Here is a 16,142-nt window from a genome sequence, read left to right as displayed (position 1 = left end):
ATATCAATGCGAAGTTTCATTAATTTACTATTTCTAGAAATAAAATATAGTAAAAATATGTATTCAATAAATTTAATATAAATTTTGTACGATTTAATAGAAGTATTTAATATGTAGAAATTTGACTGTTTTGCTCCAAATTAAAATGAAATTCGTACTATATGATGTTGTTATTCATTTAACATCATTAAGATAAAAACAATACTCTAATAATATGCTCGTTATATCATAAGATACTTTTTAAATTTTCACTTTGTTACACTTTTCGAGTCTTTTTCTCAGTCCTATATCAAATATCGATTTTTAAAAATAACTCCAGTTTGAATACAATAGAATATACATAAATCTTATTTCATCTTATAATATAGAACTATTTTTAAAAGTAAGGCGTGTTTAAAGAAAATAGTGTAAACAAATTTTATTTTATCTTATAATATAAAAATAATATTTTTTTGATACAGCTTAAATTCAATACGTTAAATAAATATGAATATGAAATAGAAAATAAAATTTTGTCAGTTGTACCTCGCTCAAATTTTTTTTTCTTGTCCCTATTTGTCATTGCAGTTGGAAACATGACAACCCCTTATTAATTAACGGGACCTATCGTTATTGTCTTTGATCTCCGACATGCGTTTGACAATATATTATCTCTTTACTGATCGAACGTCAAAAAATAAATAAGAAAATTACTTATTTTTTATATTTTTTTTTTACTGGAGACATATTGTCCTTAGCGGACGTGATGAAGAAAGTATTGACTATACCAATTATTATTATTTTTAAATAAATGTGTCAAATCAAAATTTGATTGGTAAATTTAAATGGAAAGAATATCAATTATTGAGATATTAAAATATCTAATTCCATTTCCAAATTTATCCCAGAAGAAAACAGTTGAGAATACAGACCTCTTCATTATTATACCAAAATGAATTTTTTCATTATTATTTAACGATGGATTCAAACAATATGATATCATAAAATTTAATTAATAATTAAAATAAATATTGTATTTAAATTAAAAAATCAGTATAATATTACAAACCATCCAAAGGTGTGATAATTGTGACATATTGAATATGGAATGAAGCTTTATAAAAGCAAATTAATCGGACTTTAATATTAATATCGGAGCGAATAAATAAATATTACACGGTGTGTGGGTAGCATTTGTCCCTATAGATTCTTACTGAACAAACAAAACGAAAATGGCAGTTTCCACCATACAAATCGGAATTTTAGGCTGTGCTGATATCGCACGGAAAGTATCACGCGCTATACTCCTTTCACAAACCGCTACTCCCTACGCTGTCGGCAGCCGTTCAATCGAAAAAGCCCAAAAATTCGCCGCCGACAATGGTTTTCCGGCGACGGCGAAAGTGTATGGTAGCTACGAAGAAGTTCTCGACGATCCAAATGTTGATGCGGTTTATGTGCCGTTACCGACAAGTCTTCATATCAAATGGGCTGTGCTTGCTGCCCAGAAGAAGAAGCATTTGTTGCTGGAAAAGCCTATAGGGTTGAATATTGAAGAAGTGGATGTGATTTTGGCGGCGTGTGAAGCTAATGGAGTGCAGTTTATGGATGGTACTATGTGGATGCATCATCCGAGGACGGCTAAGATGAAAGAATTTCTTTCGGATGCAAAGCAATTTGGGGAACTCAAATCGGTATGTGTGTGAGAGAGTTTTATTGATGATTAATTTGTTGTTTTTGTTGAAGTTTTATTTTGGATTGGTGAAATTGCTTTTCTTATATTACTGTTAAAGTTAGATGATTTTGTTGTTGAAATTACTAAGCTCCCGTTTGTTTGGTCATAGATTTTGAAGTTTGGAAGTTGAAAATTTGAGTTTTTGAGGTTGAAATTTGAAAAATTGAGTTTTTTTAAGTTGAAACTTGAAAATTTGATTTTTTTTTTTTAAGTTGATATTTGAAAATTTGAGTTTTTTGAAGTTGTGATTTTTGGAAGTTGTAGTTGTGTTGGGACTTGGGACATGTATTTTACTTGGAAAAGAATTCAAGTTTTACTAGTGAAAGTGAAATTTCTCCGAAAAGCTGGTCTGAACTTGAAAATACTTGAAGATCAGCGAAATCTGACCAAATTTCATGGCTAAACGGATATTTGTTGATAAATTTTCAAAAGTTGATCCAAAATCTATTGCCAAACGCTATCTAAGTGTATGGTTGGAGAACGGGAGTTGGGTAAAGCAATTCTTATCTTTAGAGGAGCACAGGCTTAGCCAAGTTGAGCCGAAGTTGTAGTTTTTGAGGGTTAGTGGATTCCAAAATAGAGGTAGATCCAGAATTTGAGCATTACGGGTTTGAGTTTGGGGATTCTATGACAGTTCATTTGATTTATTGGGTTCAAATCTATTATGTATACTTTATTTAGTGGATCTCTTGACATATATATATATATAAGTTCGAGCCAAAACTACTGAATTCATCCAAATTCATAAGCCATACTCTATGTTTGCCCCTGTAGGGAATGGGTGGAAAATTTGGCTGTTTCCGAACTAAACTTGAATGTTTCATCATGTTGTAAAGGAAGAATAGTTGCAAAAGCATAGATGTTCTTGAGCAAAGTAGAGGTAGTTGCTAATAAATCATCATTTTTTTGCTAAATGGTAGCCAGAGGTGTAAAGTATTGTGTATCAAGATTTGTGATTTGGATGCAGTACTTATTTTTTAAACCAAAAAGTTGACTGTTTATGACCCCGTTCCCAACTGGCAGGACGGGGTCGGGGATATGTCTACTTGTCCTGTTATCATCCGATTAACGTAGGGGAACAGCTAAACCTTTTAATGCACTTAATGGAGTTGAGAGGCCTTGATCTTTAGTCAAATGGAGGGTTTGTAGGAGTTGAAGTTTGCCAATTTGCACACATTCATGGAATTTGTTATATGTGGTGCAGTGGTTATCCAAACCTTTCGTGGTAGTTCCATCTCTCATTTTATTGTGAAAACTAGATTGTCTGTTTTCTAATGTAATAATCTCCACATTCCATTGAGTAGGATTGAGCAATGGATTTGAGTTAGTTTTGTAAAACTTCCTTTTATCGATTTTGCATATAGTTTCCAGAACTATGGACCTAGTTGCACTAGAGAGCCCCGATATCCCTCTGCCATCATCAGATCCATTGATTATCTTATTGTGTTGCTGTTCTGGTGACAAAAGTAGTTTTACATGCTCTCTGCTTTCATTTATACAACCACACACTCTTTTGCTGAAGTTGATATTCAATGAGTTCTCTGCAGGTAAACACTTGTTTCACCTTTACTGCTGATCAAAACTTCCTTGAAAATGACATTCGTGTAAAACCAGATCTTGATGGTCTTGGTGCTCTTGGTGACGTTGGGTGGTATTGCATTAGAGGAATTTTGTGGGCTGCAGATTACGAGCTTCCCAAATCAGTAATTGCTTTGCGAAACCCTGTGTTCAACAAGGCAGGAGTGATTATATCATGCGGTGCTTCTTTATTTTGGGAAGACGGGAAGGTGGGAACTTTTCATTGCTCTTTCCTAACCAACTTGACAATGGATTTAACCGCTGTTGGAACAAAAGGCACGTTACACCTTCACGACTTCATCATCCCTTTCGAGGAGAAGAAAGCTTCATTTATCTCAGCAGTTCAATCTGGATTCAAAGAACTCGTAACAGGATGGGAGCCAAAACCAAGCGAGTACACGGTCACAACAGACATTCCCCAAGAAGCTCTCATGGTTAGGGAATTCTGTAAGCTGGTTGGAAGTATTAAAAATGAAGGCGCGAAACCTGAGAAGAAATGGCCAACTCTTAGTAGGAAGACATCTCTGGTTCTGGATGCTGTCAAGGCATCGATCGAAAAAGGTTTCGAAGCAGTGGAGATTGTAAGTTGATCATCACTTCTTCTATAAATTGATGTTTAAGGCTTAAATTGTTAATGTATATGGTTTGAGCATACTTCTATGGCTGCATCCAATAAATAGTTCAACTTCTATTATGAACATGATCAGACTGTGAACTTTAGAACCTTGAAAACTAATGTAAAATGGTGAAGGTAGGTAACCATATTTCATTAAAATAAACATCCAAATTGAATAATAATAATATATACAATCTTGATAAACAAAAGAATTGGTATACCTGCCCCCTTTTATTACACATTATAGCTTTGTCCTATCAGGCTAGTCATATATAAGATCAGCAGTACGATAGAGAGAAGATTAACACGTTTTATGTGCAATTCAAGAAATATCTTTTTCGAAGTAACTTCTTGTCATATCCATCATGTCTTGTATGATGGTAAAGTAGAACAAATAAAATCATTATAGAGATAACAACACCAATATACGTGAATTGTGATTCTAGTATTTCACAAACTAGATAGATTAATTTTTGTACATTATCTATAAACTAGGGAAGTCAACATAGTGTTAATTTTTGTAGGGTTGACACATGTTATCAAAAACATAGTGTTTAGTTTTCAGGAGGTTCTTTGTCACAACCCAAAGTACGACGTGACATGGTGCATAGGACCTTGAGAGGTCCTATACAAGCTACTTGACATACATATTTCAGTAGAGATCGTCTCACATAAGAATAGTTTGACATAAAAGCGGAAGTCTAATCATAGTCTTGACAAGCTAATCTAATACATCAAAAGAGTGGTTGGGACGTAACTCATACACCACGTACAACATCTGAAAACTAGAGACATAAGAAAACATAGTAAAGGTGACACGATCCTCGGAACATGAGGAATCACCAAGTCTTCAACGATCAACCAATCAACTAGCCACGAGCGGGAGGAGGAGAAGCATCGGACTCTACAATATTAAACAATGTAGGCACAAGTAAGTATGCATTAGTACATGAAATGTACTAAGTATGAGAAAATGCATAAAAACATGAAACATGAACATATGAGAACGTACATGATATGCATGATCAAGCTAAATCATAGCTAAAAGCCTTTAAAAGAATTATAAGTCATAAACATGGTCGATACATCTTAAAACATAATGAAAGCTTCGTAAAACCTTTGAAGTAACTTAATTCATTTTATGAGATATTTATCATAAATTGACATAGACCATGTGAACTATAAGATCTACTTAATCTCTTCTACTTATTGCTTTATAATCTACCATTCTTACTTGTTAGGTCTCTAGAGTATAATATTTGGTCATCATAATCTGCGTACCTTTGACCTTTAAATACAAATTCAATTGTTATTTTGAGTCACTAATTTTTATAAATAAACGAAACGAAAGTGACAACTCATATTAATTTAATTAGAAATTGAATTCCAAGATTTGGATTTTCAAGACTGCCTTTGAGCTACGCAAATGTATACTAGAATTAAGGTTAACTTTAATGGACTCCAACATAATAATTAAGTTTGGTGGATACGATTTTTGTTTGTTTTTCATCAATTATCACTTTAATCACAGTTAAGATATGTTGGTTTGAGGGAAACTTAAAAATAAATTGAACTGCCAATATATATGATCCCTTAATTATAGGCAAGAAAACCCTTCGGGGTGTTTCAGTGGTTTGGGTTTGGGACTTCCATGTGTCTCAAGTTCGAAACGCCTTGCCAGTGAAAGCCTTGGTTTGCCTTCTGGGTCGAGCTTGTCGCACCAGGCTTGCCTAGTGCGGGTTACCTTCCTATGTGGTTTGCGAGCTATTTCATAGGAGCGGGGGTTTTACCCTGTGCGCACCATCGGATAGCGGCTGCGGGTTTTCCTTGTCATAAATTTTTTTTTATAGGCAAGATATATGTTAAATCATATACATATATTACGTAGTAGGAATTGCACACCATAGTTGGTTTTTAACCTTTTATTTAAAGTTTATTAGTTGAAAATCAGACGTAGAATAACAATATAAAGATGAAGATAAAAAGAATAATATAAGATGATCTATTGTTGCGGAAAATGGTTCTAAGAATGCACCAAAAATTGGTCAATTTGGGTATAGTGGGTCGGGTGAGAAAAAAAGATAATAAGAATGGAATAAAAGAACTAATGTTTTAGGGATAAATATGTGCTCAACACTAGAATGATAAAGCAATTAACTCAATTCATTTATTTGTTAATCAACTCAGTTTGAAATACCTAAATTTAATTTAATCCGTTATTTTTTTTTTGGAGACGTCGCTAGTGGAATTTGAGGTTCAACTGGATTAATCTATTATCTAAAAGGTCATGTATAACCTATACTACTACTCCCTCCGTCCTTTTTTATATGTTTTCACTTTCTATAAATAGCTGAACTACAATAGTTGTTATTTTATAAAATTTATGCATAAATTAACATATTTTGCCTATTATACCCTTGATAGAGTAGTTAATTAATGGAAAAATCTTTTTGGCCAGAAAATTTAGCCAGAATGATATTTTATCTATGTTATTTTACCTTTTTATACATTTCCCCCCTTTTAACTTTAATACCTTTTAACTAAAAAAATGGAAAAAAGATCAGTTTATTTTAAAATAAAAAAATATTATAGATTTTTTAATTTTCTGGCCATTTAGCACTTCCCTTAATGAATCTTGTCATTTATTAATAAAGTTAACTTAAGAAAATATTAAATAAGAGTAGAATGGTAAAGTTACATAATTTCTTAATACAAGTGTAAAGTAAAAAGATGACATATAAAAAGAGACGGAGGGAATAGAATTCATGTGAAAATACTAACTTCAAGAAATTAATTAGAGCATAATTAATGACCAAACATCTAAAAGTGCAAACACCAAAAAGAAAGTTTTGGGTTCTGTAAACTCATCAATAATTTTAAAAATATATATTTTTTTAAAAAAAATCACCAATTGCACTGCACACCAACCCACATGCCCATATTTTCCCTTGTTACAAAGCTGCCGTCTAGGCGGACGTGCATAGAACATGAGCATACACGTCAATTCAAATTTTAAATGAATTATAAGATGGTTACAATCGAACAAATTGTAATTAATAATTTACTATATCACATAAATTGAAATTGAATAAAAATTCCGAATCATATTGAATTATTTTATACCTTGATATAACATTATTATAATTATCGAATAAAAGTTTTTAATGTCGTATCATGTTGTAACTAGGGATGGATATTCTAGGATGGAGCAAGAGTACGTGTTCATTCGAAATCTCGACAGAAATTTACACTGTATACATAAGAGAGTATATTTTTTGAAGTGTATCATTAATATAAGATTACAAGTTGGTTCAATACTTGAGTTCAAAATTCACCTTAATGTTTCAAATTCAAATCTCAAATACTGTAGGGTATATCATAAAGATAATGTAAATTAAATGATAAAATATGATTGTTAAATAATAAATAAAAACAAAATGAGAAGAAAATAATAAGATAAAGATATAATTGCACCAAATTAATCGTTAAAATACGCATATAAAATGAGATTTTTTTATCGTTATCTAATGATGATAAATATAATAAAATTTAAATAATAACTAACAATAAATGCATAATGCATAATACATAGACATGACCCTTAACTTGACTTTAACGGACAACTATGCCCTCCAACTTTGAGTGTGCATAAGTAGACACTTAAACTTGTATAAAATTGAATAAGTAGACACACGTGTCCTACATGACATAAGACACATAGGATGCCATGTAAGGTGCCATGTAGGACGATTATGTTAATTTGTTCAGTTTTATACAAGTTTAAGTACCTACTTGTGCATAATCAAAGTTAGAGGTCATAGTTATCAAGAAAAACAGAAATTCAAGAGTTTAACATATTAATATTACTTATTATTATTATGCATGGAGGACATGCATCAACCTCTAGAAATTTCACTTTTTATATATTTACTTCATAAAGTAGACTCGTGTATATCCTTAATTGGCCAACTAGATCATAGATTATATTAGGCTTGCTAATTTTATTAGGACGGTGATTAACATCTCTTGTACCAAAAAAGTAAATAAATACTAAATTAATTAAGATCTCTTTTTATGTCAAATCTTTGGGATTAGTTTATGATTTAAATTAATTAATTAAGTTGAGGGTAAACACTTTAATCTAGAAAACACGTAATCAAGATACTAATAATCGTTTTTATTCTGGTCTCCCACCTACATGCACGCTCAAGTCCCATTGTTCGAAGAGTGATAAAAATTTAATGAATTTTAAATATGTAATGTGAAAAATTAAAATTAAAAATTTGTTAATTATTTTTTAAAACGAACTGAAAAAGAGAGTAAATCAAACAAGGAGAGTAACTATGTAAGGGTGACAAATAATCCCATGAAAACACGACTCGCTCAATCCACTCAAATTTGAGCGGGTAATTCATCTCATTTTGATCGGTCCAAATTTGCCTAGTAAAAAGTTGGGCAAATATGTTGTCTAATTTATTAAAGTAAAAGTGAATAGAAGGAATACTTTTTAAAAAGATATTTTTCTTATTTGATATAATATATATAGACATAATAATAATAATAAAAAAAATACTAGTATGTATTTTCAAAAATAACTAAAAAAATAATTAAAATTTAGTAATGATTGAACGAGTTAGGTTAATTATGGCCCATCTGAAAGGTTAATTCAAATAACTTAAAACTCATTCATTTACTAACTCAATCCATTTTGATTCATTCAAATTTCATCTAATCCGCCCATTTAATGCCCTAATAAACCTAGAACAACACAATGTATTAAAATAAGATTGCTTATTTTACGAAACCAAACGGCCTCTAATAATTCTTCCTCCATTTTAAAATAATTGAATTGTTGGGTGTTTCACACCCTTTAAGAAAAGAAGATTAAGACATAAATTAGACATTGCTAATTATTATCAAATTAATTTTTAGAATAACTAAACATTAATCATAATAATTAATTTCAATACTAACTAAATTTTTAATTCACTTCTAATATAAAATTCAATACGTGACTCTTAAAATAACTAAAATATTTTCTATTGAAACCAAATTTTTAGAGGTAATAGAGACAACTTTTGGACTTAAAACCTTAATAAAAATGACTAAAACATTTTCTGCTGAATTATATCAATTGACTCTTCATCCATGATAGTATTGTGAACCATCTCAATCGAATCTTCAAAATTAAAATTTATAAAATCTACTAATTCACTTTTAAGTTTGGTGCAGATGACAAGTAGAGTATACTCCAACGATGGAGTAGCATTGGTTTGTCAATATAGTAAAGAGTTTTTTTTTTTAATGAAAATCTCAGCCACATGTAAGAAATTTTTTAAAAATAATTCAAAGTAATCAAAGTTTCTTGATATCATCACATAAAAAAGTCAAATAAAGAGTACAAATAAAAGAATATTTTAAATGTAGTTTTAAAGCTTTAAAGTGTGTTTTTGCGTGCAGAATGAGTGTGTGTGGATTTGTTGAAATATGTGTAGTGCGTGGCACCTTGGTTATTGAGTGTTTGATTTGTTGAAATATGTGTAGTGCGTGGCACCTTGGTTATTGAGTGTTTAGTGGACATCTTTTGTTTTCTTAATCAAGTTATATTTTCTCTGTTTCTATTTACTTGTTAAATATTTTTTAATTTAATTTTTTTATTTGTCATTTTTTTATAAATAAAAAAAAAGATATTTTCTTTCATATTATACTTTAATTTATTAATATTTTTGAAAAATATATTAAGTAAATTTGTTTGAGACTCTATCAATTAATAACATGGGTAAAATGGTAAACTTACTATATCAATCATTATTTTCTAATTAGTGTGTTAAGTCAAAATTTAACAAATAAATAAGAGGTGGAGGGAGTATTACACATAATCAACCTCGGTAGTATAATACTCTTTTTTCGATTTATTTTTACTTATCCATTATTTTAAAAGTAAATTTTTATTTTTATTTGAACTTTTAGCATATCAAAAAAAGATTCATATTTTTTTTTCATGTTCTACTCTTATCATTATTTATTTATTCTCCAAATCATTTTTTAAGACTTAATATTGAATATTAATTAACAGAAATAATGTGACAAAATAGTCATGTCAATCATTGTTTTTTTAATGGACATGTCAAATCTAAATAGGAAAACTTACAGAAATCTCACTAGTTTAGGAACTAATTACTTATTATTAGATATACGTTAATTTGTAATATTACAAATCTTGTCAGATTTTGGTGTGTTTAGATACGCCCAGATACATGTATATCGGGATACATGAGATCAAATTAATTAGATGTAATTTGTTTTATATACACTATATCCAAGTGGATTCACATGTATCTTGATACATAGACAAATCTCGTTCGCCTCCCTCTCATCTCGCTCGCCACTCTCCAATGTATCTAGTATCGCTGATACATATGAATCACACTAAATACATACACACAATGGTGGATCTAAGATTTTAAGGTTGAGGGTGCTCGAGTCAAAAATATAAAAAAGATATGTTAAAAGTGAGATTCAAACTCGGGTTCAACAACACAAAAAGAGCCTAAAGCACCCACCCAAGAGTCAATGGACTAGTCAGATCATTTGGTCTTTGGGTGCTCTATATTAATTTTATATAAATACCTATTAATTTCCACACACACACATACTTTGAGACGGGGTTAATAGGTGCTCGAGCACCCGCAGGACACTATGTAGGTCCACCCCTGCATACACATATTTCTTGTGTGTATCTAATGTGATTCACATGTATCTGTGATACATGACTATGTGGCTCACCTCTCTATTCACTTTAGTGTATCTGATAGCAAAATACATGTATCTAAATATATTTTTCTCAATATATGATAATAAATTCTTAATTAATGATAAAATACGTAATTATTTGAAAGTATATAAATAAAATTAGTATTATAATATAAAAATATGTCTAATAAGATAATTTTCATTAGATATGATAAATAAAAATAAACGGAGAAAATATTTCCCGTGGTCCATATAGTTGTACTTTAAATTATTTACATAACTCTTACCAAAGATATTTATAACTTAAAATTATTGACATAACTCTTACCAAAGATATTTATAACAAAATATTATAGTAAGCTAGTTAGCTAGTTCTTTTTCTTGGTGTGTAGTAGATATTATTGGGATATGTTTTATAAAGTCATAAAGTAGTACTAATCAGAAAATATTAAATTGGCTCGATCTTTAATTACAAGGTGGGACTTGTACTAGTTAGAAAAGAGTTGCCAACTTATTATAATTCGAAATGCATAAATCCTAAATAGGATTGCCATTTTCTATTGTTTGATATATTTTTTATTGGCTGGTGTTTCCTAAGAAACTTGAATTGATAACAATGGTATATTAATTTCAATCATAATTATTCAAAATCATAAATTTATATTATGTTCTATCAAACTTTTGAAAGATAAGATATGCTTATAGTATTAATTATTTTTGCAAGTTGACATGTTTGATTTTTTTTTTAGATATACTAAGTGTTTTTGAATAACTTTTCCTTGTAAGTGCTTTTGAAATTTTAATTGTTGTAATTTTATTAAGATTACTTTTGAAATTGATAAGTCAAATCTAAACGACTAATTTTATTTTAGCTAAATATACTTTTTTTAAAAGCATATATAAGACAATTAATTAACTTTTCTAAAGTGTCATTTAAAGGATATACTCTTTGCTTTTGTCTCATTTTTTCATTTTAGTTTTCGGATAGCAAAGGACAAAAGAAAGGTCATTGTTACATTAAAAAAATAGTCCATTTGCTTTAACCATCAAATGTTACACTAGTACTTATTGAAAGTTTTTTTTTTAATATTAAAATTCATTTAATATCTATAAATTATCTATCGTAAAATTCAATCGTTATCCTGTTTTAGAATTCAAAATTATTAAACTTAAATTTTAAATTCCCATGTTACAACTCCTAACTTCATATTTTATTCCAAGAGATTGTTGCCTTAGTGAACTTTAACATTTGAGTTTACACTTTGGAAAGCCTAACGAGGTTTCTTTGTGATTTATTTTTTATTTTATATATTATATATATGTCATTTAAATATTTTGATTTGTTATTATAATTATGATATTTTACATAGTTTTCAAATATGTAAATTTTCTCTTTAAGAATGTAAAAATTCTCAATTCTCAATTCAAATTCACAGTCATTCTGTAACAAAACATTTCAACAACAACATAATCAGTAATGTAACAAAATGTTTCAACTAGTATAATTAAACTATACAACATGATAGCAGGGCCGGCTCTATGCTTTTAAAAATAAGGCCTTCGCCTTAGGCCCCCAAATTTCAGGGGCACCAAATTTTTGTCAAGAATAAATTATGTCTTAAAAATTTTATAGAAAAATTAATTATTTATGATAAAAAATATAATTTTTTTAAAAATAAATTATTTTATCCACTTTAACATCTTTTGTACTTTGTTAAAAATAAGAATTAACAGTGAAAAGTGTTGAACAAAGTGAATTACAAATTCTTTTTTATTTCTTTTTAAATTTTAGTTTCAAACATTACTCTAAGCATATTAAAATGAGGTATACCAAGTCATCAACTTTTTGAGTCATATTCTATGATTCTAAACTTCTAACTCTTATCTTTATTTAATATTTATCAACTTATTACTTATATCATTATGCTAACAATGCATATAATAACTGTCTCACTTAAAGGATGTTTTTCAATGTTGTGTTGATAAAATCTTACCTAAAACTAGTAACTAAAAAAAATATTAAGTACTAATAATTTTCATCTTAATAGTGTAATTTTTCTTTTTTGAATAAATACGTATATGAAGTGTATTTATATTTTAGGCCGCGAATTGAGATTTCGTTTTAGACCCCCAATTATGTTGAGCCGCCCCTGCATAATAGCATGAGCCTTAATAAAATTATTTAAGATGCGAATAAATTGACTCAGATAACGTGAAGTGGGTACCTATGTAGACTTTTATATCACATGATATTGCACATAATTCTAGAAGTTGCCTTTTTGTTATACCAATGAATTGCCTCCTACTTGTAAACAAGCTGCCTATTTAAGCAGCAACTTTGATCTCCTCTTTCACCACATTTACTCAATAATTACACACAGAAACACACACAATATCATACTCTTATTTTTCAATCATGTCTTTCACCTCAATTTATGAGGATTTCACTTGGTGGATGTTTACTTTACCACCTATTCTTGAAACTCAAAACTTTTTTAACCTTTTGATTCCGATTTTTGTTGTCTTTATGGTAATTACCATTTTCACTTGGGCTTTTACTGCCGGTGGCCCGGCTTGGAAAAATGGGCTGAACTCTATGGGCCGGGTTCCAATTCCCGGGCCAAGAGGTCTTCCCATTTTCGGTAGCTTATTCAACTTGAGCCATGGCTTGGCTCACCAAACCCTAGCTTTTACGGCTTCGGCTTATGGTGCCACACAAGTCATGGCTTTTAGCTTGGGTTCAACCCGGGCTGTTGTGTCATCTGACCCAACCATAGCCCGGGAAATCTTGACCTCCCCACATTTCTCAAACCGACCAGTTAAAGAATCAGCTAAACAACTCATGTTTAGCCGGGCCATCGGGTTTGCACCCGATGGGACATATTGGAGGCTCTTGAGGAAAATTGCATCGTCACATTTCTTCTCTCCTAAACGAATTTTAGCCCATGAGGGTGAAAGACAACTAGAATGCAACTCAATGTTAGTGTCTATAGCCAAAGAACAAAACATGCATGGCTTAGTAACTATAAGAAAACACCTTCAATTTGCTTCACTTAACAACATTATGGGAATTGTATTTGGGAAAAAATATGAAATGAATATTGAAGAAAATAAAGAAGCTAAAGAGCTTCAAGAAATTGTGAATGAAGGATTTGAGCTATTGGGAGCTTTTAATTGGTCTGATCACTTGTCATGGTTGAATTATTTTTATGACCCTTTTACCCTCAAGGAACGTTGCGCGGTACTTGTCCCTCGAATCGAATTCTTCGTTAAGAGGATGATTCAAGAGCACAAAAATGAAAATTCCAAAAAGATTTTAGAAGCTCATTGTGATTTTGTTGATGTTTTGCTAGCTTTAAATGGTGAAGAGAAGCTACATGAGGATGATATGGTGGCTATTTTGTGGGTTAGTATATGTTACGTAATTCTGTATAGACTTTATCAGAAAAATATTACTGTAAATAAGTTTTAAGATCTTTATTCGATTTTGACTTTAGGTCACTAATTTTTTTTTCTCGTTCCAGGAAATGATCTTTCGGGGCACCGATACAACAGCATTACTAACAGAATGGGTCATGTCTGAACTAGTCCTAAACCAAGAAATCCAAGAAAAAATTCATAACGAGCTACAAACTATAGTAGGAAAAAATGAAAATGTAAGAGATGCTCATATTTCCAAATTACCCTATCTTCAAGCAGTAATAAAAGAAACATTACGATTACACCCTCCGGGCCCACTCTTATCATGGGCCCGTTTATCCACGTCTGATGTCCACCTCAGCAACAGAATGATTATTCCGTCCAACACGACCACGATGATCAACATGTGGGCCATCACACATGACCCTAACGTCTGGGATAACCCGTCCACGTTTAAGCCAGAGAGGTTCTTGAAATCCTCGGGAGGGATGGATTTTGATGTGAGAGGTAACGATTTAAGGCTGGCGCCTTTTGGAGCTGGACGGAGAGTTTGCCCCGGGAAGAATTTAGGGTTGGTTACCGTGAGTCTATGGGTGGCTAAGTTGGTGCAACAGTTCATTTGGGTTGAAAATGAGACTCATCCTGTTGATCTTAGTGAAGTGTTGAAACTTTCTTGTGAAATGAAATATCCACTTTCAGCTATGGCTATTCCAAGAATTCTTGATTAGGGTTTTGAAGTACTATTCGATAGTCAGTGTAAATAATGTTTACATGATCATCAGGTTATAGTTACCAGTCGTGACAGGTAACCTATCTTATTTTCAAGATTACAAATCTCATATTTTAAGGAGGTTCACCTATAAATATCCTTTGAATGACCTGATAGTGTTAAAAATGGTTTACGCTGACGATGTGTTATACTATTATATTCATAGATATATATATATATATATGTGTGTATGTATACTATTTCTAAGTATTTAAGGAAAAAATAAAGTTGTTGGATGATTATGACTAATGTAATAAGTCGTTAGTTTCTTTGTCCGGCTGCAAGGTTGTATTAATAGTTTAATATTGTTATATTTTATACTCTCTTTTTTCACTTTTGTAATTGTATGAATGATCAATTTGGAAAAGTATATCATAAATAAATAAAGCATGGTACCTGTGTTTTTTGTTATACTGTTTTTATTTTTATTTTGAGGGGTACTTTTTATTTTTACTTTTCTTTCTTCATACTTCTTAATTTAATTTCCTTTGAATTCTTGTTTTTTTTTCTTTGGTCAAGCGTAGAATTAATTTAGTAAAGCTAAATTTTGTCCGTACAATAGTTATTAATTTCGTGATAACTTAGAAATCTAATATGCCATATAACTATCAAAATTTTAATTATATCACATAAATTAAAACAAATAAATTGTACAAATTTTTTTCCCGAAGCGTGTAATGTACCACCTCAGAATTAGGCAGAAAGATTATAAATCAAATAGCTGTCTTTTATTGGAAATTGAGTCATGAAAAGACCTTAATTAGTTCATATGCTTTTTCGTTATCTTTAGCAAAATAAAACAAAAAGTTAGTCTTATAAGAATACATATTTAATTGTTAAATTGAGTCTTTGAGAGTGATTTGATCATATTAATCAACATATAGTACATATAAATTAAGAGGAATATATAAAGACACGTATCGTTTGTTTGAGACATTCATTTTAGAACGAGTTATAATACTTTTATTAGAAACAAATCAAAGAATTAATATTTTAATTAAACATCAACTAATGTTGTTTTGGGGTGGGGGCATTTGAGTACAAAATAACGTATGAACGATAGTCATAACTCTAATGCGATTTAATATCGGGTGAGAAATCAGAAAAATATCTTGAGCTTTGAGGTGAGTTTTATCATAAAATCTACTTCCTCCGTCCCAAATTATCAATCATTTTAACTTAAAATAATTATCATTTTAAATTTAAAGTTGATAATTATTTTTGTCTTACTTTTAATATGAATGAGAATACAAGAATTTAAGAGGGAAAAAATTAGTCTAGTTTTATTAAAT

General features: G+C 30.3%; 3 protein-coding genes across 3 annotated transcripts in view; all 3 read left to right on the top strand.

The window, feature by feature from the left end:
- Positions 1–16,142, top strand: part of LOC125863391 (sulfate transporter 1.2-like) — a 529,831-nt gene that overhangs the window by 326,461 nt on the left and 187,228 nt on the right. The window lies entirely within an intron of this gene.
- Positions 1,165–3,986, top strand: LOC125863400 (uncharacterized oxidoreductase At4g09670). The gene is made up of 2 exons (XM_049543591.1): positions 1,165–1,673; positions 3,262–3,986. Exons 1-2 carry the CDS (start codon positions 1,212–1,214, stop codon positions 3,880–3,882), a joined length of 1,083 nt encoding a protein of 360 aa, XP_049399548.1. The 5' UTR covers positions 1,165–1,211; the 3' UTR covers positions 3,883–3,986.
- On the top strand, positions 13,078–14,831 carry LOC125863394 (cytochrome P450 78A7-like). The gene is made up of 2 exons (XM_049543582.1): positions 13,078–14,067; positions 14,186–14,831. Exons 1-2 carry the CDS (start codon positions 13,078–13,080, stop codon positions 14,807–14,809), a joined length of 1,614 nt encoding a protein of 537 aa, XP_049399539.1. The 3' UTR covers positions 14,810–14,831.

This window comes from Solanum stenotomum, chromosome 4 (genome assembly GCF_019186545.1).
Source record: "Solanum stenotomum isolate F172 chromosome 4, ASM1918654v1, whole genome shotgun sequence".
Classification (NCBI taxonomy): domain Eukaryota; kingdom Viridiplantae; phylum Streptophyta; class Magnoliopsida; order Solanales; family Solanaceae; genus Solanum; species Solanum stenotomum.
Note: the sequence above shows the minus strand (reverse complement) of the source record. Positions and strands in the feature narration are given on the sequence as shown.

Coding starts and splice junctions, on each gene's coding strand:
- LOC125863394 (XM_049543582.1), top strand. CDS start 13,078: ATGTCTTTCACCTCAATTTATGAGGATTTCACTTGGTGGATGTTTACT. Junction 14,068..14,185: donor ATATGGTGGCTATTTTGTGG/GTTAGTATATGT, acceptor TTCTCGTTCCAG/GAAATGATCTTTCGGGGCAC.
- LOC125863400 (XM_049543591.1), top strand. CDS start 1,212: ATGGCAGTTTCCACCATACAAATCGGAATTTTAGGCTGTGCTGATATC. Junction 1,674..3,261: donor AATTTGGGGAACTCAAATCG/GTATGTGTGTGA, acceptor AGTTCTCTGCAG/GTAAACACTTGTTTCACCTT.